The sequence below is a fragment of the Lipotes vexillifer genome, unplaced genomic scaffold, assembly GCF_000442215.2.
Source record: "Lipotes vexillifer unplaced genomic scaffold, Lipotes_vexillifer_v1.1 scaffold422, whole genome shotgun sequence".
NCBI classification, from domain to species: Eukaryota; Metazoa; Chordata; class Mammalia; order Artiodactyla; family Lipotidae; genus Lipotes; species Lipotes vexillifer.
Window position 1 is genome coordinate 2,558,720 of NW_006779087.1, and position 24,331 is coordinate 2,583,050.

A 24,331-nucleotide genomic window follows, 5' to 3' on the forward strand; every position below is an offset into this window, starting at 1 on the left:
GGGGGGGGGGGGAAATTCCCTGGGCGAGGACTGAGGAGATTGGATTCTTCCCACTGAATTACTGTGGTCTTCTGACCTCATGCCAGCCAGCAGCACAGCTCTCCCTTTACAACAGACCCTCTTCTGCTTGAATATCAATTTCAGTAACTGACTGCCCAGTTGCATTGCCCATTGCTCCAAGGATGGAAAATGATATATCAATGTCATATGCAAATAAGATTTAAGGTGACTCTGTATGACAGCCCGTAGTGTGAATGGTATCATTGTGCTTTTCTATGTATATTTATAAATACTGAATTGAGTCATGCAGAACAGGACTTAGTTAAGGAATCATATGTGGATGGCTTTGGGCACCTGAATTATCAAAGTGGTATCCATTTACAGGAGGATTAGACTGTGTACACATCACTCTTGCTAAGACGAAACACAAGCAAATGGCTTGTCAGGCACACCGGAGAGCTGAGTTGGGGCTGAACATAAGCCTGCATCACTCACTGCAGATGGGCTGTGGACTCAGGGATCATCTTTTCTTCCCCTCTCAGAGTGCAATTGAATCCTTGTTTGGAGCCTCCATGACTGGGATTGCCTATTCCTTGTTTGCCGGACAGGCTCTCACCATCCTTGGAAGTACTGGGCCAGTGCTTGTGTTTGAAAAGATTTTGTTCAAATTCTGCAAGTAAGACGTTTGGTTTTCTGAAAACTCTATCTGGATGTGTTAGTGTGCTGTTAGGATTGAATGTCAGGGTCCTAGGTGAGTATAAGTAGCCAGAGAGCATTGTTTGGTCTGTTGCCCTGCCCCCAGGTAGGACCATACCTAAAATAGCAGATCTCTTGGCCTTAAAGAGCTTTATTAATGTCCTTCAATCACTATTGAAGTCTTGACTTTTTATCTTGAAAAACACTTTCCCTAGCTAATCCAAACTCCTCCATTTCCATTTCCAGTCAATTTTTTTTTTATTTTATTAATTCTTGTTGGAGTAGGGCTGCTTTACACTGTTGTGTTAGCCTTCACTGCACAACAAAATGAATCAGCCATACGCATACAGATATCCGCTCCCTTTTGGACTTCCCTCCCATTTAGGTTACCACAGTGCATTAGGTAGAGTTCCCTGTGCTATACAGTATGTCCACAAGGGCCAGCTCTTTTTTCTTAACTGCAAGAATAGGATCTGAATCACGTCGGGCAGTGATGGCAGAAGTGTGTGGCGGACAGTTTCCACCTCCTCCACTGTCTCTGTCCTTGCTGTGGCAAATACCACCCATAAAGCAAATCTTTGTCACACCATCCCAGGGCAGCCTTCAGGAGTGAAGTGCAGTCAGAATTAGGGACAAACTGGGTTGCAGTACTGGAAGTGATAATAAGAGATGAACTAACCACGTTTCTGACCCTTTGCCTCCAATGCAATGGGTCAGAATGTAATGCCATCCACCCCTGATTTTTGGTGAACTTTGGTTTTGTTTCAGAGACTATGCTCTTTCATACCTCTCCCTGCGAGCCTGTATCGGACTGTGGACCGCCTTCCTGTGTATTGTCCTTGTGGCAACTGACGCCAGTTCACTTGTCTGCTACATTACCCGCTTCACTGAAGAAGCATTTGCCTCCCTGATTTGCATTATTTTCATCTATGAAGCAATAGAAAAGCTGATTCACCTGGCAGAGACCTACCCCATCCACATGCACAGTCAGCTGGACCACCTTAGCCTGTATTAGTAAGTATGCTTTCTGCTTCTGCTTTCTTTAAAAAAATAAAGTGAAGGACCTGAGTATAATGGCTGAGGTAGTGTGCCAGGCAGTACTTGTAGCTTCTGTTAAGGAAGTGTCTTGGACCGCTGGGAAACAGAGCTCAGACATGACATGGAGACCTGGGGGCCTGCCAGAGGAGAACAGTCAAAAGTGATGATGGGGAAGATGGATTAAGGGTGAACCTCAGAGGGGACTTGAGAAATGCTTTCCAGAACATGTCTTTTGGGTCCAGGCATTAAGACAAAAGTAGGCTGCAAATGTAGCAGGGAGAATTCAAGTTAGTTGTTGGGAAGAACTTCTTTTGCAAGGACCTGTGAGGCCTTGGACCACGTCAGGATCTCTCTAAGGATATATAGGCTACTCTTAGGCATTATTAGGTAGAGAATATTAATAATTCCTTACAGATCCACAGGTCTCTTACTCTGTATGCTAAAGATCTAGAAATCTACTTACTTGCCTAGATTTCAACTCAAGAGATTGTATTTTCTTCAGTTATTCAGTATGGTTTGGATCATTTGGAAAAGGCACATAGTATTTGGCTGTGTTTTCAACCCTCTAGGAGAGTCTGGTCCTATAAACATTTCTTCTCTGGAACAGTCTTCTCCAAATTATGACTAAATAGAATTCTCCTCATCCTTTAGCTTTGAACATCAAGTTCCCTCCTTCTGGCTGTACCATTCTGATGTGGAAGGTCTGGTTGTGAAGTGAACAATGTCAATCTGAAACTGCCTGAGCAGAAGGCACACTGCATGGAAGTGCCAGCCAGCCAGCCAGCCACAGATACACTTTTCTAGATTCTAGCTATCCTTTCATCCACCCTTTAAAAATCAGGACTCATAAAACATGCACTAGAATTTAAAAATGATTTTATTACAGAATAATCACCATTAGGGAGTATAATCTTTGAAGCCTAGTGGATTGCTGATTGGCATTAGAGTTCTGGATTGCCCATTGGCATTGGAGTAAGGTTCATTCTTTGACCTTTTTTAATCATTCATTTATTCATTTAACAAATATTTGTTGAGCACCTACTATGTGCCAGGCACTGTTTAGGCTCTGGAAACATAATGGTGAACATGACAGACAAAGGATCTACCCTCATGAGGCTATATTCTAGTGGGAGAAGACAGACAAAAGTGACCAGCTCTGGACTGAGTAGACTTTGAATCTGGATACTGTAGTTCTTTGTTAATAAAGCTTAAGACGGTATTTTTCTTATATTTCCATTGCATTCCACTGTCGATTCATATAGAGCTGTTATGAAGCTAGAACTCCCCAACTCTTCAAGTGATTTTATGTTAATATGTGTGGAACTGATTTTTTAAATAGACTTAATTTTAAAAAAATAATAAATTTATTTATTTAGGCTGCATTGGTTTTTTTTTTTTTTAACGTTTTTATTGGAGTATAATTGCTTTACAGTGGTGTGTTAGTTTCTGCTTTATAACAAAGTGAATCAGTTATACATATACATATATCCCCATATCTCCTTGCTCTTGAGTCTCACTCCCTATCCCACCCTTCTAGCTGGTCACAAAGCACTGAGCTGCTCTCCCTGTGCTACGCGACTGCTTCCCACTAGCTATCTATTTTACATTTGGTAGTGTATATATGTCCATATATACACTACCACTCTCTCACTTTGTCCCAGCTTACCCTCCCCCCGCTGGTGTCCTCAAGTCCATTCTCTAGTAGGTCTGCGTCTTTATACCCGTCTTGCCCCTAGGTTCTTCATGGCCATTTTTTTCTTTTTTTTAAAGATTCCATATATATGTGTTAGCGTATGGCATTTGTTTTTCTCTTTCTGACTTACTTCACTCTGTATGACAGACTCTAGGTCCATCCACCTCACTACAAATAACTCAATTTCGTTTCTTTTTATGGCTGAGTAATGTTCCATTGTATATCTGTGCCACGTCTTCTTTATCCAGTCATCTGTTGATGGACACTTAGGTTGCTTCCAAGTCCTGGCTGTTGTAAATAGAGCTGCAATGAACATTGTAGTACACGACTCTTTTTGAATTACGGTTTTCTCAGGGTATATATGCCCAGTGGTGGGATTGCTCGGTCGTATGGTAGTTCTATTTTTAGGTTTTAAGGAACCTCCATACTGTTCTCCATAGCGGCTGTATCAATTTACATTCCCACCAACAGTGCATATGAGGGTTCCCTTCTCTCCACACCCTCTCCAGCATTTATTGTTTGTAGATTTTTGATGATGGCCATTCTGACGGGTGTGAGGTGATACCTCACTGTAGTTTTGATTTGCATTTCTCTAATGATTAGTGATGTTGAGCATCCTTTCATGTGTTTGTTGGCAGTCTGTATATCTTCTTTGGAGAAATGCCTATGTAGGTCTTCTGCCCATTTTTGGATTGGGTTGTTTTTTTGATATTGAGCTGCATGAGCTGCTTGTAAATTTTGGAGATTAATCCTTTGTCTGTTGCTTCATTTGCAAAAATTTTCTCCCATTCTGAGGGTTGTCTTTTCGTCTTGTTTATGGTTTCCTTTGCTGTGCAAAAGCTTTTAAGTTTCATTAGGTCCCATTTGTTTATTTTTGTTTTTATTTCCATTTCTCTAGGAGGTGGGTCAAAAAGGATCTTGCTGTGATTTATGTCATAGAGTGTTCTGCCTATGTTTTCCTCTAAGAGTTTGATAGTGTCTGGCCTTACATTTAGGTCTTTAATCCATTTTGAGTTTATTTTTGTGCAGGGTGTTAGGGAGTGTTCTAATTTCATACTTTTACATGTACCTGTCCAGTTTTCCCAGCACCAGTTATTGAAGAGGCTGTCTTTTCTCCACTGTATATTCTTGCCTCCTTTATCAAAGATAAGGTGACCATATGTGTGTGGGTTTATCTCTGGGCTTTCTATCCTGTTCCATTGATCTATCTTTCTGTTTTTGTGCCAGTACCATACTGTCTTGATTACTGTAGCTTTGTAGTATAGTCTGAAGTCAGGGAGCCTGATTCCTCCAGCTCCATTTTTCGTTCTCAAGATTGCTTTGGCTATTCGGGGTCTTTTGTGTTTCCATACAAATTGTGAAATTTTTTGTTCTAGTTCTGTGAAAAATGCCAGTGGTAGTTTGATAGGGATTGCATTGAATCTGTAGATTGCTTTGGGTACTATAGTCATTTTCACAATGTTGATTCTTCCAATCCAAGAACATGGTATGGCTCTCCATCTATTTGTATCATCTTTAATTTCTTTCATCAGTGTCCTATAATTTTCTACATACAGGTCGTTTGTATCCTTAGGTTTATTCCTAGGTATTTTATTCTTTTTGTTGCAATGGTAAATGGGAGTGTTTTCTTTTTTGATTTCACTTTCAGATTTTTCATCATTAGTATATAGGAATGCCAGAGATTTCTGTGCATTAATTTTGTATCCTGCTACTTTACCAAATTCATTGATCAGCTCTAGTAGTTTTCTGGTAGCATCTTTAGGATTCTCTATGTATAGTATCATGTCATCTGCAAACAGTGACAGCGTTACTTCTTCTTTTCCAATTTGGATTCCTTTTATTTCTTTTTCTTCTCTGATTGCTGTGGCAAAAAATTCCAAAACTATGTTGAACAATGGTGGTGAGAGTGGGCAACCTTGTCTTGTTCCTGATCTTAGTGGAAATGGTTTCAGTTTTTCACCATTGAGGATGATGTAGGCTGTGGGCCTGTCATATATGGCCTTTATTATGTTGAGGTAAGTTCGCTCTATGCCTACTTTCTGGAGGGTTTTTATCGTAAATGGGTGTTGAATTTTGTCGAAAGCTTTCTCTGCATCTATTGAGATGATCATATGGTTTTTCTCCTTCAATTTGTTAATATGGTGTATCACATCGATTGATTTGCATATATTGAAGAATCCTTGCATTCCTGGGATAAACCCCACTTGATCATGGTGTATGATCCTTTTAATGTGCTGTTGGATTCTGTTTGATAGTATTTTGTTGAGGATTTTTGCATCCATGTTCATCAGTGATATTGCCCTGTAGTTTTCTTTTTTTGTGACATCTTTGTCTGGTTTTGGTATCAGGGTGATGGTGGCCTTGTAGAATGAGTTTGGGAGTGTTCCCCCCTCTGCTGTATTTTTGAAGAGTTTGAGAAGGATAGGTGTTAGCTCTCCTCTAAATGTTTGACAGAATTCGCCTGTGAAGCCATCTGGTCCTGGGCTTTTGTTTGTTGGAGGAATTTAAATCACAGTTTCAATTTCAGTGCTTGTGATTGGTCTGTTTATATTTTCTATTTCTTCCTGGTTCTGTCTTGGAAGGTTTTGCTTTTCTAAGAATTTGTCCATTTCTTCCAGGTTGTCCATTTTACTGGCATATAGTTGCTTGCCGTAATCTCTCCTGATCCTTTGTATTTCTGCAGTGTCAGTTGTTACTTCCCCTTTCTCATTTCTAATTCTGTTGATTTGAGTCTTCTCCCTTTTTTTCTTGATGAGTCTGGCTAATGGTTTATCAATTTTGTTTATCTTCTCAAAGAACCAGCTTTTAGTTTTATTGATCTTTGCTATCATTTCCTTCATTTCTTTTTCATTTATTTCTGATCTGATCTTTATGATTTCTTTCCTTCTGCTAACTTTGGGGTTTTTTTGTTCTTCTTTCTCTTACTGCTTTAGGTGTAAGGTTAGGTTTTTTATTAGAGATGTTTCTTGTTTCTTAAGGTAGGATTGTATTGCTATAAACTTCCCTCTTAGAACTGCTTTTGCTGCATCCCATAGGTTTTGAGTTGTCGTGTTTTCATTGTCATTTGTTTCTAGGTATTTTTTGATTTCCTCTTTGATTTCTTCAGTGATGTCTTCGTTATTAAGTGGTGTATTGTTTAGCCTCCATGTGTTTGTATTTTTTACAGACTTTTTTCCTGTAATCGATATCTAGTCTCATAGCGTTGTGGTCAGAAAAGATACTTGATACGATTTCAATTTTCTTAAATTTACCAAGGCTTGATTTGTGACCCAAGGTATGATCTATCCTGGACAATGTTCCATGAGCACTTGAGAAGAAAGTGTATTCTGTTGTTTTTGGATGGAATGTCCTTTAAATATCAATTAAGTCCATCTTGTTTAATATATCATTTAAAGCTTGTGTTTCCTTATTTATTTTCATTTTGGATGATCTGTCCATTGGTGAAAGTGGGGTGTTAAAGTCCCCTACTATGATTGTGTTACTGTCAATTTCCCCTTTTATGGCTGTTAGTATTTGCCTTATGTATTGAGGTGCTCCTATGTTGGGTGCATAAATATTTACAATTGTTATATCTTCTTCTTGGATCGATCCCTTGATCATTATGTAGTGTCCTTCTTTGTCTCTTGTAATAGTCTTTATTTTAAAGTCTATTTTGTCTGATATGAGAATTGCTACTCCAGCTTTCCTTTGATTTCCATTTGCATGGAATATCTTGTTCTATCCCCTCACTTTCAGTCTGTATGTGTGTCTAGGTCTGAAGTGGGTCTCTTGTAGACAGCATATATATGGGTCTTGTTTTTGTATCCATTCAGCCAGTCTGTGTCTTTTGGTTGGAGCATTTAATCCATTTACATTTAAGGTAATTATCGATATGTATGTTCCTATTCCCATTTTCTAAATTGTTTTGGGTTCGTTATTATAGGACTTTTCCTTCTCTTGTGTTTTTGTCTAGAGAAGTTCCTTTAGCATTTGTTGTAAAGCTGGTTTGGTGGTGCTGAACTCTCTCAGCTTTTGCTTGTCTGTAAAGGTTTTAATTTCTCCATCAAATCTGAATGAGATCCTTGCTGGGTAGAGTAATCTTGGTTGCAGGTTTTTCTCCTCGATCATTTTAAATATGTCCTTCCAGTCCCTACTGGTTTGCAGAGTTTTTGCTGAAAGATCAGCTGTTAACCTTATGGGGATTCCCTTGTGTGTTATTTGTTGTTTTTCCCTTGCTTCCTGCCTAGAGAAGTTCCTTTAGCATTTGTTGTAAAGCTGGTTTGGTGGTGCTGAATTCTCTTAGCTTTTGCTTGTCTGTAAAGGTTTTAATTTCTCCGTCAAATCTGAATGAAATCCTTGCTGGATAGAGTAATCTTGGGCGTTTTCAACTATAATCTCTTCAAATTTTTTCTCAGTCCCTTTCTTTTTCTCTTCTTCTTCTGGGACCCCTTTTCTTTGGGGACCCCTATAATTTGAATGTTGGTACGTTTAATATTGTCCCAGAGGTCTCTGAGACTGTCCTTAATTCTTTTCATTCTTTTTTCTTTATTCTGCTCTGCAGTAGTTATTTCCACTATTTTATCTTCCAGGTCACTTATCCGTTCTTCTGCCTCAGTTATTCTGCTATTGATCCCTTCTAGAGAATTTTTAATTTCATTTATTGTGTTGTTCATCATTGTTTGTTTGCTCTTTAGTTCTTCTAGGTCCTTGTTAAACGTTTCTTGTATTTTCTCCATTCTATTTCCAAGATTTTGGATCATCTTTACTATCATTATTCTGAATTCTTTTTCAGGTAGATTGTCCCAGCGGTCTCTGGGACTGTCCTGAATTCTTTTCATTCTTTTGTCTTTATTCTGCTCTGCAGTAGTTATTTTCACTATTTTATCTTCCAGCTCACTTATCCGTTCTTCTGCCTCAGTTATTCTGCTATTGATCCCTTCTAGAGAATTTTTAATTTCATTTATTGTGTTGTTCATCACTGTTTGTTTGCTCTTTAGTTCTCCTAGGTCCTTGTTAAACGTTTCTTGTATTTTCTCCATTCTATTTCCAAGATTTTGGATCACCTTTACCATCATTATTCTGAATTCTTTTTCTGGGAGACTGCCTATTTCCTCTTCATTTGTTAGGTCTGGTGGGTTTTTACCTTGCTCCTTCATCTGCTGTGTGTTTCTCTGTCTTCTCATTTTGCTTAACTTACTATTGTTTGGGGTCTCCTTTTCGCAGGCTGCAGGTTCGTAGTTCCCCTTGTTTTTGGTGTCTGACCCCAGTGGCTAAGGTTAGTTCAGTGGGTTGTGTAGGCTTCCTGGTGGAGGGGACTAGTGCATGTGTTCTGGTCGATGAGGCTGGATCTTATCTTTCTGCTGGGCAGGTCCACGTCTGATGGTGTGTTTTGGGGTGTCTGTGACCTTATGATTTTAGGCAGCCTCTCCGCTAATGGGTGGGGTTGTGTTCCTATCTTGCTAGTTGTTTGGCATAGGGTGTCCAGCACTGTAGCTTGCTGGTCGTTGAGTGGAGCTGGGTCTTGGCATTGAGATGGAGATCTCTGGGAGATTTGCGCCGTTTGACATTACGTGGAGCTGGGAGGTCTCTGGTGGACCAATGTCCTGAACTTGGCTCTCCCACCTCAGAGGCACAGCCCTGATGCCTGGCCAGAGCACCAAGAGCCTTTCATACACACAGCTCAGAATAAAAGGGAGTAAAGAAAGAAAGAAAAAGATAAAATAAAAAGTTATTAAAATAAAAACCAAAAAATAATTATTAAAATTTTTTTTAAGTAATTAAAAAAAAAAGAAAAAGAACAACCAAACCAAAAAACAAATTCGCCAGTGATAACAAGCATTGAAAACTATACTAAAAACAAAAAACAAAAACAAACAAAAAAACGGACAGACAGAACCCTAAGACAAATGGTAAAAGCAAAGCTATACAGACAAAATCACACACAGAAGCATACGCATACACACTCACAAAAAGAGAAAAAAAAAAAAATATCGTTGCTCCCAAAGTCCACCTCCTCAATTTGGGATGATTTGTTGTCTATTCAGGTATTCCACAGATGCAGGGTACATCAAGTTGACTGTGGAGCTTTAATCCGCTGCTCGGAGGCTGCTGGGAGAGATTTCCCTTTCTCTCCTTTGTTCTCACAGCTCCAGGGTTTCAGTTTTGGATTTGGCCCCGCCTCTGCATGTAGGTCGCCTGAGGGCGTCTCTTCGTTGCTCAGACAGGACGGGGTTAAAGGAGCAGCTGACTCGGGGGGCTCTGGCTCACTCAGGCTGGGGGGGAGGGAGGGGTGCGCATGCGGATTGAGCCTGCGGCGCGCCGTGCGTTCTCCCGGCGGAGTTGTCCCTGGATCCCCGGACGCTGGCAGTGGCGGGCTGCACAGGCTCCCCGGAAGCGGGGTGTGGATAGTAACCTGTGCTCGTACACAGGCTTCTTGGTGGCGGCAGCAGCAGCCTTAGCGTCTCATGCCCGCCTCTGGGGTCTGCGCTGTTAGCCGCGGCTCGCGCCCGTCTCTGGAGCTCCTTTAAGCGGTGCTCTGAAACCCCTCCCCTCGCGCACCGGGAAACAAAGAGGGAAGAAAAAGTCTCCTGCCTCTTCGGCAGCTCCAGACTTTTCCCCGGACTCCCTCCCGTCCAGCCGTGGCGCACCAACCCCCTCCAGGCTGTGTTCGAGCCGCCAACCCCAGTCCTCTCCCTGCGCTCCGACCGAAGCCTGAGCCTCAGCTCCCAGTCCTGCCCGCCCCGGCGGGTGAGCAGACGAGCCTCTCGGGCTGGTGAGTGCCGGTCGGCCCCGATCCTCTGTGCGGGAATCTCTCCGCTTTGCCCTCCGCGCCCCTGTGGCTGCGCTCTCCTCCGCGGCTCCGAAGCTTCCTCCCCTCCGCCGCCCGCGAAGGGGCTTCTAGTGGGTGGAGACCTTTCCTCCTTCACAGCTCCCTCCCAGAGGTGCAGGTCCGTCTCTATTCTTTTGTCTGTGTTTTTTCTTTTGCCCTACCCAGGTACGTGGGGGGTTTCTGGGAGGTCTGAGGTCTTCTGCCAGCGTTCAGTGGGTGTTCTGTAGGAGCAGTTCCACGTGTAGATGGATTTCTCATGTATCTGTGGGGAGGAAGGTGATCTCCGCGTTTTACTCTTCCGCCATCTTGAAGCTCCTCCTCGCTGCGTTGGGTCTTAATTGCTGGGCGCGGGCTTTCTCGAGTTGTGGCGAGCAGGGGCTACTCTTCTTTGCGGTGCGCAGGTTTCTCATTGGGGTGGCTTCTCTTGTTGCAGAGCACGGGCTCTAGGTGCACGGGCTTCAGTAGCTGTGGCCCGTGGGCTCTAGAGCACAGGCTCAGTAGTTGTGACTCACAGGCTTAGTTGCTCCACAGCATGTGGGATCTTCCCGGACCAGGACTCGAACCCGTGTCGCCTGCATTGGCAGGTGGATTCTTAACCACTGCGCCACCGGGCAAGTCCCTAAATAGACTTAATTTTTTAAGAGCAAGTTTTAGAATCGGCAGAATTGAGCCGAAAGTACAGAGTTCCCACACACCCACCGCACACACACGCACAGCCTCCCCCACTATCAACATCCCTCACCAGAGTGGCATGTTTGTTGCAGTCAGTGACACATCATAATTACCCAAAGTCCAGAGTTTACATTCGGGTTCACCCTTGGCATTGTACATTCTGTGGATTTTGACAGATGTGTAATGACATATCTGCCACTATAGTTTCCTACAGAACAGTTTCCCTGCCCTAAAACTCCTCTGTGCTCTTCATTTTTAGCCCTCCCCGTCACCCCAATCCCTGGCAACCACTGATCTTTTTACTCCGTAGTTTTGCCTTTTCCACAATGTCATATAGTTGTGATGAAACAGTACGTAGGCTTTGCAGATTGGCTTCATTCTCTTCGTGATATGCACTTAAAGGTCTTCTATGTCTTTCCATGGCTTGATAGCTCATTTCCTTTTTGCACTGAGTAATAGTCCATTGTCTAGATGTACTACAGTACATCCATTCACCTACTGAAGGACACCTTTGTTGTTTCCAAGTTTGGAATTGATTTTTTTATACCTAAATGTAGGACTTTATGGCTTTCCCTATTTTCATTTTGTTGATTTCCTCCTATTGTTACTACCTATTGAGATCTTTTTGAATTTTAATTCTGTGATGCTATATCCTTAGAAGGCATGCTCATTAAAATCAGAGATGAAACAAAGTTGGTGGGAATGGCTGTATCAGTTGAGTATACTGGGAGGCAGTTCAGGAGTGAAGCATGCTGGGATGAGGAAGCAACATGGTGGCCAGTGGGACAGGTCTGGTCTGCTCTGGTTTGGATGCAAGACGAGGCCGGGGGAAGCCAGGGAATGGTCAAGATAGTGGGATATTACCAGGGATAATGTAGCTTCTGTCATAATTCCAAGAGGCTCTGATTTTTAGAGCAAGAATGTGTTGCAGGTTTAAGGAGCAAGATACTTAGGCTTGAGGACGCTGTTGAGAGCTGAACGGCGTATCCGGTTCTCCTTGCTATGTAGGGTGCATTTCATAGGAAGAGCCTAAGACATAGAAACTAGGCAAGGAAACTACCACATCAGATGCCAAACTTGGTTGTCAGTACAATTTAACCCAAGACCCACATGCCGATTTGAGCTCAATTTTAGTAATGATTGACTGAAGAATCAGGGTGTGGCTGGGTCTCAATGAATAGGACCAACCTCAGGGATCTAAAGTGGGCAAAGGAGAAATAGTGTGGGCTTTGGCAGTGCCTGTAGCCCAGTCATGACTAGAAATATTTAATTGAATACTTGGCTACTTCCCTTAGGAATCTTTTTTCTTCTCTCCTCAGCTGCAGGTGTACTCTCCCAGAGAATCCAAACAATCACACCTTGCAGTACTGGAAGGACCACAACATCGTGACAACAGAAGTCCACTGGGCCAACCTGACTGTTAGTGTAAGTCTGGGCGCTGCCGGGCGGCTCAGTCTCGTGACCCCCAGGTTTAAGGGGACCTTCTAGGTAGAAGTGGGGTAGCCCTTCAGCAGGCTCTGGCATTTACAGAAATAAAGCTTTTTTAAAACTGTTCTTACTGACTTTCCTTTCCCCTTCAAAATTCTCTCTGCATAAAGGGAAAGGAGGGCTACCTCTCTCTTCTCTCCCACACGATCCCACCCAGTGACCCTGCACTCAGGATGTGGGCGGATGAAATCAGAGAGGGTAGGGGGGCACACCCAGGTTTTGTGGGGCTCGAAGAACATTCAAGTTTGGAAGTCCTCTGTAATAAAAATAATACAGATTGCTAGGGCCCTCCTAGAACCTCGTGTTTTCTTGAGACAGTTTGGTTTCCTTTACAAAATTGTTTTAGTCAGGACTCTAAGTAGTCACCCTACCTGCAAGCAAGAGCCCCACAGCTACATGGAGGGCAAGTAGATGCTGCAGGCAGCCTGAGCTTCCCAGCAACCGTGGGATGACAGCGCTGGTGGACTCAGCAGCTGTTTCCTCCCTCGTACCTGCCTTTCATCACCCAGAGTGCCTTGTTCCTTCAGGAGTGCCAGGAGATGCATGGAGAGTTCACGGGCTCTGTGTGTGGCCACCATGGACCCTATACTCCCGATGTGCTCTTTTGGTCCTGCATTCTATTCTTCACCACCTTCATCCTCTCCAGCACCTTGAAGACATTTAAGACAAGCCGCTACTTCCCAACCAGAGTAGGTAGCATGCTCTTGCATTTCTTTCATGTTAGACTTCTAATATAACAGAGCCTGTTCTAGGCCTCCATGGTGCTTGTGAGTAGATTGGCAGGCGCCGAGCTCCAAATGACCTGATTTTGGAGGCCGTGGCCTTCTCTTCTTCCTGTGTCCAGCAGCCTCTTTCATAGATGTGTGGTGTGGGATGAGGGGTTAATACTTAAGAGGTTTTGATTGAAAAGTGTCAGGTGAGTTTAAGGTGGTAATCGTGTTCTCTGAGAGTGATAAGTCTCATTTCCAGCCTGCTGGGGCAGGTAGCGAGCAGTAGCTGGAGCTGGCTCCTGAAGGTAGTAAATTGGGATGATTGCTTGAGATGTGTAGGGGACCCCAGAGCCTCCTCCCTGGGATGGCCCTGGCAATAGCTTATGAAATCGCTGACTTGGTCTGCGTGACGGTTTGAAGCCTCAAGCGTCTCTCCCTGACGCAGACGGCATTATTTGTGTCGTGACTGCTTTTGGCAGGGTGGAATTAGAGGCCAAGCGTAGAGTGGCTAAAGGGGTCTTTGCTTTGAGGAGGAGATCAATCAGGAGGAAATGGAGGTTTTTCTGCGTGTGCGAGTCTTCAGTTGGGCGCCTGTGCAGGGCAGGGTGTGTGAATGGGTGAGGGCTCAGTGGCTGAGGTATTTACTGTGCACACGTTCACGATGGAAACACAGTCTCAGACGTCAGTCAGCCTGCACAGTGGTTAAGGGAGGCGCGTATGGAGTAAGTTCTGGGGCGTGTTTCTGGTCTGGACGAATTGTGAACAAGTGGCAGCTGTGTACTGACTACTTGCTCAGGCCCGGGTCGAGTGCTACGGGTGATGCAGAAGTTTAAAATATGGCCTCTGTAACATACACCCTACTGCGTACAAAATAGATCAGACAACAAAGACCTGCTGTAGAGCTCAGGGAACTCTACTCCGTATCTTGTAATAATCTATAACGGAAAAGGATCTGAATCACTATATCACATATATATGGAACTGAATCACTTTGCTGTACACCTGAAACATTGTAAATCAACTATCCTTCAGTAAAAAAATAATAAATAATAAAACAAACTGTAAAACATGTGAATTGTATCTCAATAAAGCTATTATATGATTTTAAGAAATATATGGTCCCTGCCATCAGATAGGAAAGGGAAACCCGTGAAGCAACCATGCCCACAGGAGGCAGTAGTAAACAGTTAGATCATAAGGGCCATAGGAGTTCAGAGGAGAGAAGGGCCCTGGGCCCCAGGCTGGTCAGGATGGGCTTCATGGTGGGGCAGCTACATTTTCAGAGAATTTCTGTAACATTCAGAGGAGAACTAACAAAACCAGGGAGAGGGAGCTGGAAACCTCAGGTTTCAAAGGAAAGCAAAGTCAGATGAAGGTGTCAGTGATGTTACATGGGGCTAAGATATATTTGGTTCTGTCTCGTTGGAAGTTCGGATTAAGCTGGGCACTGGGCATTTGAGGGGCATTGTATTTTATTAAAGCTACACTAAACTGTAGAGTGGGAGAGTCAGTCCCTAAGGGACAAAATGGTGATAAGTGCTATGGAGAAAAATAAAGTAGGAAAGGAGTACAGGAAGTGCTGGGATGGAGGGTGGTGACCACTTTTAAGGAGAAGCATCAGAGAAGATCCGATGGGGAAGGTGATATTTGAGTGAACGTGAAAGAGGGAGCTACCCTCAGGGTTACCTGGAGGGAAAGCAGTTGAGGCAGAGGGATGAGCAAGTATAAAGGCCCTGAGGTGGGAGTGAGTCTGGCGTGAGTAAGAAACAGCAAGGAGGTCTGTGTGGCTGGAGCAAAGTGAGTGAGCCAGGGAGCGTTGGGAGCTGGGTCAGAGCAGTAAAGATGCCAGTGCATGCGGGCCTCACAGGCCAAGAAGGGCTCTGGGTTTTTTAACTCAGTGAAATGAAGAGCCATTTCAGGGTTTGGGTAGAGGAGTGATGTGATCTGACTTGTGTTTTAAATGATCACTCCAGCGGCTTTATTTTTTTTTCATTTATTAATTAAAAATTTTTTTTTATTTATTTCTGGCTGCATTGGGTCTTTGTTGCTGCGCGTGGGCTTTCTCTAGTTGCGGAGAGCGGGCTCTAGGTGTGCAGGCTTCAGTAGTTGTGGTGCGTGGGCTCAGTAGTTGTTGCTCACAGGCTCCAGAGCGCAGGCTCAGTAGTTGTGGCGCAGGGGCTTAGTTGCCCCGCGGCATGTGGGATCTTCCTGGACCAGGGCTCGAACCCGTGTCCCCTGCATTGGCAGGCAGATTCTTAACCACTGCGCCACCAGGGAAGTCCCTCCAGCAGCTTTAAATAAGGAAAGAGGCAGGGTTAGGAGTCTGCTGCAGCTATAGAGACAAGAGTTGCTAGTGCCTTTGATCTGGGTGGCAGCCATGGGGGTGGTGAGAAGGGCTCAGATTCTGGGCATGAGCTGAAGGCAGAGGCAACAGGACTTGCAGATGGACTCGATGTTGGGTCTGAGAGAGAAGAGGAGTGGTGCTGCTGTGAGGTTCTTGGCTGGCACAGCTGGACCTTGCTGGTCCCAGGAAATCTTATCCCAAGTTCTCAGAACTATTTTCTAAATGCTTGGCCTAGATGCTCTAAACAGAACTCCTCAGAGTTTGGAGTGGGTTCCGGTAGAGTTTATCAGAGGATTCATTCTCCCCCGTCCTGTCCACACTTCGGGGATGAATTTGGGCATGTTAACAGTGTCCCTGTTGTTTAAAAATGCTTGTATTAATTGAACCATAAAATTAAAGCATTCTTCTGAGGATGTTTAAGCCTTTTACAACACCTGAGTCTTTTCTATCGTACTTAACCTACTGAAACATGTCTCCAATCCTTTCTTGTGCCAGGTCCGCTCCACGGTGAGTGACTTTGCTGTTTTCTTCACTATCTTCACAATGGTGATTGTTGATTTTTTGATTGGAATCCCATCACCAAAGCTTCAAGTTCCCAGTGTGTTCAAGGTAAACAGATCTCAGGGTACTTGATACCCTTACGTAGTTTCATAGAATCTGGTCCCAGGTTATTTCAGAGGCCTTTCCCCATCCTGATGATGAATTTTTTAGTCCTCTAAATCTGAACGCTGCTCTCATGCCTCACCATTCAGAAAAGCAAACTCCTCAGGCTTGGCTGAGTTCAAGTCAGAAAAGTCAGAACATCTAGCGTTGTTTAATGAGTGAAAAGTATTATTTATTTTCATTAATGCTACTTATTGTTTTTAATATGTGAAGATTTAAAACAATGGAATATGTGTATTTACATAAATATATACCAGAGACTGTGGAAATATGGGTCTCTGGAACAAGTCTGGTTAACAGCACTTCATTGAGCATCGGCTGTATAAGGGTATCAGGAAGGATGAAAAGGCTCTTCGTAGGCCTCGGTCCCGCCCCTCAAGAATCTTGCCCTATGAGGAGGTGAGCTGGCCCAGGAGCTTCATTCTCAGTCTAGGGCCCCCACCAGAGTAATCATGACATCTCTTCAACCCTAATTCATTGCTTGTATATCTCTCTATAATCTATACTGTTTATCCAAAAACCAATCTAAAAAAGTAAAACAAATGATCAAAACATGGGGACTCCAAATCTATTTTAATTTGGGGGCACTAACTGAGTAAACTGAGAAGATGGAAGAGCTGAGCTCAGTTCCGTAGGTCCCCACGGGGTGGAGGGGCGAGTAAACCTGGGCATCCTCAGGAGAGGAGAGAATGGGGGAGGCTGGGGAGGAGGAGGGAGCCGGAACGTAGGCCGTTATCTTGTAAACACCCGGCACAGTTGGCCTTCGTCTTCCCTTTCTCTCGCTCTCTCTGAAGTAGGCCTGGTTAAAAATACCTTTTTCCATATTGCTTGAAAATTTTAAATTTTATTTTGTTGAATTCACTGAAATGCCACCAGTTAGAAATTGATGGATTAAAAAACACCCTCTTTAAAAATACATACGTCCTAGAATATGGCATTCTCACCTTTGTATGAATGAGTGCAGTCAGCTTTTTCTCTAATACCTGGCGGAGGTTGACCCTGTGCGAGGAATGGATTTTGTGTAAAAATAACTAATCTGGGAGCATTAAGAAGTCCCTGGAAATGTTCCCTGATGGGTAGGCCTAAGACAGTCAGAAGGCACTGAATTTCTGGGACATCTGGGAAGACGGCCTCTGCAAGGTAGGAGAGACGAGAGGGGAGATGGGAGAATGTCAAAGAAAGTGTTGCTCATTGGGAGGCCTCACTTTCAGGAAGCAGGGAAGAAATTTTCTTCCTTCTTCTCTTCCCTATTATACCACATGGCCCCCAGTGACCAAGACCCCATCTGAAGGCTAGTACTATTACTGATGGGGTAATGTCAGTCAGGGTTTAATAAGTTTTTGTGTTGACCTAACAATTTAACTACCACTTAGAACATTGGTACTCAGGAAACACAGATTCTGTAAACTTTCGGAACCTAAGCTATTCATAATTTGGGACTTGGTGACGTTATTGAAGAGTCTTTGAATCCTAGAGTCATAACCAATATGGAACCAGACACTTTGGATGTCATAGTCTTTGCTTTGTTCATTGAGTTTTGGTGAATTCTGGGCCAGTTTGTACTCCTGGCCTTTTATCCTCCGTCACTACTCGCCAAACAAAGTGAACTTTTCTTCCTCAGAGTACCTTAGCATTTTTTTGAGATCTAGGAGAGTTTAGGAATTTTACAAACACCCAAATAAGGTTTATGAACAGTAGTCTTACAGGGACATTGGAGAGGGTCCTAGATCACACAAGTCCCCAAGTTCAACAGTCTTGGGCTCCTTTCTCAAGTCTCTAGTGCCCGGACCCCTGTTGCACTGCTGCTGGGAGGAGGTCCTTGGACCAGTCCCCTGAAATTCCATGTAACTGGCTCTCTGTTGCCTTTATTTGTTCTGTAGACATACATTATACGGCTTCTGGAGGGGAGCAGTGAGGAGGATAATCAAAGTTATTTATATTTGTCTTTGGAAGTCATTAAGTTCTTTTTTGACAACAGATTTTGTTGTCAATTATATTTTACTTGGGCTGATGTTGAGATAAAGTCACTTTTTCTGTACACAGGGGTTTGGAGAGTAGGGAGGGAAGTAAGGTAGTAATGAACATTCCATAAGAAGTTGACAGTTGGGGACCGAGTCTTTCAAAAGGGGATTTGGAACAAGGCCATAGATTTCCTGTGTTTCATGCTTTTTTTTTTTTTTTTTTTTTTTTAAAGGATTCTCATTCAGGAATAAAAAGAATTGTGCTTGTTGTGATTCAGTTTGATCTGTTTTGCCCTAATGACTATAGTTAACTTAAAATACAAAAATCTTGTTTTTTTCCCTTTAGCCAACACGGGATGATCGAGGGTGGATTATTAGTCCTATTGGCCCCAATCCCTGGTGGACTGTGATAGCTGCAATTATCCCAGCTCTTCTCTGCACTATCTTGATATTCATGGACCAGCAGATCACAGCTGTCATCATTAACAGGAAGGAACACAAACTCAAGGTAACAAGAAGTTCTGACCTAGGACTCATAATGGCAACCTATTATATTTTTTTAAAATTTAGGGTAAGCCTGTTTAGGTCAGGAACTGTAGAACCTGGATAAAATCAGTCGTGGAAGGAGCTCATATGGGGTTTCCAGGGGGTTCCAATCCCTCCATTAATGACAAAGATTGGTTTGGAGATGAAACTAGGGTAGAGCATGATTGTATGATGTGAAGGAAGTTTGGAGTCCATTACTCTTCTCTCAGACCTGTGAGGGAGGTTGGTGGGCAGAATTCCTGGTGGTCCCCACGTAGCCACATGGTCTGGGTCGGGCTTATGTTCCTAATGTTCAGGTCAGGGCTTGAGCCACTGTTTCCTAGAAACAGTTATTCTCTCATTGATGTCCATTATCGAGGTTTCCAGACTGAACCTTGAGCCCAAGGATTCTAGGAGGTAGGGTTGGTGCCAGTACATTTATTGGTGAGAGGCTTCATGCCTCATCTCTATTCCTTTCTTCCCTAGAGTAGGCAGCATCCATATTTGGCAAGGAATGGGGAGTGTTTGTAGGAACCTGTTTATCTCCGACTCCTGTAGGGTCTACCCTCTAGAATGGTCAGGATGTGGCTTGGTCTCTGCTTACTCTGCCAAGAAAGGATGAATCTTTGAATATGTGAGACTCAGGGTGAGATCTGGGGGCACTTGAATAAAAATCGGATATTGGCATGTGTAAGACCAGCTAAGGTTTCTCTTTCTTCTCTGTTCCCTCCACACCAGGAGGGGCTGGAAGACTCTGCTGGAATCTCTGGACCCCTTCCTTCTTATCCATACACTCCTTCCTGCTTTGGGCCTGTGACTCTTAGCTCACTGTCCTATGTCCCACTACAGCCAGCCCACTGATGGTGACGGAGACTCTGTTTCCCCACAGAAAGGATGTGGCTACCACCTGGACCTGCTGATGGTGGCCATCATGCTGGGTGTCTGCTCCATCATGGGCCTGCCCTGGTTTGTGGCTGCAACTGTCCTGTCCATCACACATGTGAACAGCCTCAAACTGGAATCTGAGTGCTCTGCCCCTGGAGAACAGCCCAAATTCTTGGGTATCCGAGAACAGAGAGTAACAGGCCTTATGATCTTTGTGCTGATGGGCTGCTCAGTCTTCATGACAACTATATTAAAGGTAACCGTTCATTCATTCATTAGGTAAATACTGAGTGCCTGATTTGTGCCAGGAATTCTGTTAGGTGCTGGGAATACAGCACTATGGCAAACAGATACACATACAAATACCTGCCCTGAAGGAATTTATTCTAGTAGTATAAGACAGATAAGATGTAGTTAAGAAAGTTAGTTAAGAAAGCAAACACGGTAATTACAGAATATGATGTGTGATAAAAGGAAATATATGGTACTCTCTGTGGTACTATAGAGAATTAAGGGGAGATGTTTTAGTTACTGTGGTCAGAGAAGGCCTCTCTAAGGAGATGGTATTTAAGATGAGATGGAGCCAGCCATGCCGTGGATGGTGGGAGAGGGCGTGGGGGAAGGGAGAAAAGCAGTCTAGACAGGCCCTGAGGTGGGAAATAGTGATATGTGTTCTAGGAGATACCAGGGCTCAAGGGTGTTGAGTTAAGGCAAGAGCATTGAGATGGGATTGAAGAGTGGGCAGGGGCAGATCATGCAGGGCCTCGCTGACACTGGTAAAGGTAACCTTTGAAGGGTTTTAACAGGAGAGGGACATGATCCATTTAGTATTTTAAAAAGATCTCTCTGGCTGATAATCTAGAGAGTAAGTTTTTAGGGTTGAGGAAAAATAGAGGCAGAGAGACCAGTGAGTCTATTACAGGTGAGAGAGGATGGTGGCTTGGATGAGGAAGTTGGTAGTAGGGATGCATAGATAGCTCAGAGGAGATCCAAAGGTCTTGCTGGTCGACTGGTTATGGAATGGGGTGAGGAAAATGGAAGCATCAAAATGCCTTCTAGGTTTCTGACTTGACCATCTGTGTGGAGAGTGATGGCATTTAGGAGGGAGAAGACTGTTATGAAGGAGGAAGTGATTTTGTAAGGGGTGGGCATGGTCAGATTTGAGTGAGATGTCTGGGAGGCATCTGAGTGAAGAGGCTAGAGGAGGCTTCTGAGCTAAAAATATAAATGTGGGAGTCCACAGCACATCGGTGGTATTGAAAGCCTAAGGAGTGGATGAGGGAGAAAGGTAGATATAAAAGAGGAGGACTAGAGAGAGAGCAGAGTCTAAGGAGAGCCGATATTTCGAAGTTGGGTAGAGGAGGAGATAGCGACAGAGGCTCAGAGGAGCTGCCGGCGGCGGAGGGGGGACACCAGCAGGCTGTGATGTCAGGGAAGCCAAGCAAGGGGAGTGATTGGTCAGAAACTGTCTGGAAAGATGAAGACTAAATCAAGGCCATTGGGTTTGGCAACATGGAGGCCTAACGGGACTTGACAAGAGCAGATTCATTGGACCAATAGAGCAGAAGCCGAATGACAGAGGCCGGAGAGTAAATAGGTGGTGAGGAAGTAAAGGGCATGTGGGCAGACAACTCTTTCAAGAGGTTTTTTTCTGTGAAGTGGAACAGAAAAATGGGCAGTGGCTGGTGTGACATGTGGGGTGAAAAGAGGATTTTTGGACAGATGGAGCCACCTTGAAAATGAGAAAAAAAATTTTTTTTGTGGGTGTAAGACCTGCATCTGGGAAAAATGGAATAAAAAGGAAAGCTCTATCTGCAAGCCCCAACCATTCCGGAGCACGCACTTATCTCCTTTGCCTCCTTCTCCCTCTTTTTGATGAATTGTCAACCACCTCAGCCTGCACTGCAAATGCTATTTAAGGGTGAGAAGTGGGAGAGGAGGGAAAGGATTCTGAACCATCTTCCTGTCCCCTTACCTTCCACTTAATCTTGCCACCCCTCCTCATGGCCCTGCCCACTTCTACTCTCTGTCCCCAGCCCTAGGTGCCTCTGGTCTGGGTGCCATCTGGAGGAGCCCAAAGGTCGCTGCTCCTCTGGGAATGTAACCATGAAGGCCTGGTGGTGGGCACTGCCTGGCCTTCCTGTAGCTGTCTCAGGGGGATTCTTTTAGGAAACCATTCAATAGTTCTTCCAACCAGGTTAGCACCAAATTGAGATGTCTACTCACTCTAGAGCTGGAACAACGTAAAATCCAGTGGGGATTTTCTGGTTCAAAGAAGAATTATGTTTGGGAATGTTCTTTAGCCTCAGAATAAAAGCAAGTCGAGTTTAGTCTTTGCAAAAAGGCTTGCCTTGATTCCGTAGGCCTCATTACTCTATCTCATGAAGTTGCTCTGAAAATTACCTAGACTGATATAATGTGGTAAGTATGTATGTATAGTCAAGTGCAGTAGAGTAATGTTGATATTTTTCCCCCCAATTATTCCTTCTCTGTTAAGATAACCTCCCTACTCCTGCCCTCAAGTCTCTGGTTAGTAAAAAAGCAAATGTTATTAGTCTATATTAAAATACACCAAATCCCTGAGGAGATGATTCTGCGATTAGAAAAGATTTAAAAGGTTTCAGTCCCGTAAAAGATGTGTGTGTGTGTGTGTGTGTGTGTGTGTGTGTGTGTGCGCGCGCGCGCGCCCATTTCCCTGGAGTAGGAAGAGCCAGATGGGGAGAAGAAGATGTGAGACCTATGATTTAACCAGGACCAAATTACACTTACGTGTAATCATTTCATTTCAGGACAAAATGATTTTTATCATTGTCAGCTTCTGCTTTTGCTTCTACTTCTAAATCACGTAAAGGCAGCAGAAACGAATACAGCATCTATGCCGTGATTTTGTGACTTGGCTTCCTTCTTGGAGGTTTGGAAGTTTATATAATCTTGAGTGTGCTATGATACCAAATTTAATTTCTGGCCTTTCTGCCCTTTCGTCTTCAGTTTATCCCGATGCCAGTACTCTATGGAGTTTTCCTCTACATGGGAGTGTCTTCACTACAGGGAATTCAGGTATTGCATGGTTCAGCCAGGCAGTGTCTTCTCTTGGTGAGCTCACCTGTCCTGACCAGGGAAAGACAGCCTCCCTAGGGGAGCACAAACCAGTTCTTGAGAAACCATTTCCTAGTCTTGCTGCTTCAGCTATTTTAGACATTTCTTTGGACATTGGGCAAAATAGGGTCATGTTGGCACGAGTGCACAGAGACTTTCAGGGTGGCCTGATTCAATGTCATGGTTCCAGTCATTCGTCAGTTATTCAACAGACAATTATCAGGCACGTATTAAACACATTTTGTCAGATGCTGGTAAACAGATCTGAAAGGTTGGTCGACAACCAAACTGGCTTCCACACATGGACAACACTAGGTTTAGTGCCAGGCTAAAGTGTGAGGCGGGGGTGCGGGTTTAACTGGGGGTACGTTGGTGAAGAGATTGGGGAGTCGTGGGAGCTGCTCCAGGTAAGCAGGCATTACTTCCTGTCACACTCTGCCTTTTCCCATCTATCAACTCATTCCTCTGAGTCCTTTGAACAGAGAGAATCAGGAGGTAACTTGGGTACCCAGATAATTTGATAATTTAGCCACTTCTTATACCGGTGGCTCATTCCTCTTTGTTATCTTACAGTGTCTAGTGGTCACTCTTATACACTGAGTTCTAATGTGACTTTGGGCAGGTTATTTATTTATTTAAAATTAATTTTTATTGGAGTAGAGTTGCTGTACAATGTTGTGTTAGTTTCTGCTGTACAGCAAAGTGAATCAGCTATAGGTATACATATATCCACTCTTTTTTAGATTTCCTTCCCTTTTAGGTCATCCCAGAGCACTGAGTAGAGTTCCCTGTGCTATACAGTAGGTTCTCATTAGTTATCTGTTTTATACGTAGTAGTGCATATATGTCAATCCCAATCTCCCACTTCATCCTACCCCGCCATCCCTGGTAACCATAAGTTTGTTCTCTACATCTGTGACTCTATTTCTGCTTTGCAAATAAGTTCATCTATACCATTTTTCTAGATTCCACATATAAACGATATTATACGATATTTGTTTTTCTCTTTCTGACTTAATTCACTCTGTGTGACAGTCTCTAGGTCCATCCACATCTCTGCCAGTGGCACTATTTTGTTCCTTTTTATGGCTGAGTAATATTCCATTGTGTATATATATATATATATATATATATATATATATATATATATATATATATATATATATATATATATATATATATATATATATATATACCACATCTTCTTTATCCATTCCTCTGTCAGTAGGCATTTAGGTTGCTTCCATGTCCTGGCTGTTGTAAATAGTGCTGCAATGAACATTGGGGTGCATGCATCCTTTTGAATTATGGTTTTCTCCAGATATATGCCTAGGAGTGGGATTGCTCGGTCACATGGTAGCTCTATTTTTAATTTTTGTGTGTGTGTGTGTGTGGTACGCGGGCCTCTCACTGTTGTGGCCTCTCCCATTGCAGAGCACAGGCTCCGGACGCACAGGCTCCGGACGCACAGGCTCCGGACGTGCAGGCCCAGCGGCCGTGGCTCACGGGCCTAGCCGCTCTGTGGCATGTGGGATCTTCCCGGACCGGGGCATGAACCCGTGTCCCCTGCATGGGCAGGTGGACTCTCAACCACTGCGCCACCAGGGAAGCCCTATTTTTAGTTTTTTAAGGAACCTCCATACTGTTCTCCATACTAGCGGTACCAATTTACATTCCCACCAACAGTGCAGCAGGGTTCCCTTTTCTCCACACCCTCTCCAGCATTTACTGTTTGTAGATTTTTTTTTTTTT

The 24,331-nt window shown here is 43.8% G+C and overlaps 1 protein-coding gene across 1 annotated transcript in view; it reads left to right on the top strand.

Moving 5' to 3' along the window:
• The window catches only part of SLC4A8 (solute carrier family 4 member 8), a 79,265-nt gene that overhangs the window by 44,006 nt on the left and 10,928 nt on the right, over positions 1-24,331 (top strand). The window contains exons 13-20 of the mRNA XM_007452325.1: positions 543-676; positions 1,465-1,710; positions 12,227-12,332; positions 12,923-13,084; positions 15,945-16,058; positions 18,420-18,581; positions 19,488-19,739; positions 22,472-22,540. Of these exons, the coding sequence (XP_007452387.1) occupies positions 543-676; positions 1,465-1,710; positions 12,227-12,332; positions 12,923-13,084; positions 15,945-16,058; positions 18,420-18,581; positions 19,488-19,739; positions 22,472-22,540 (1,245 nt within the window). The remainder of the gene's footprint in view (positions 1-542; positions 677-1,464; positions 1,711-12,226; positions 12,333-12,922; positions 13,085-15,944; positions 16,059-18,419; positions 18,582-19,487; positions 19,740-22,471; positions 22,541-24,331) is intronic.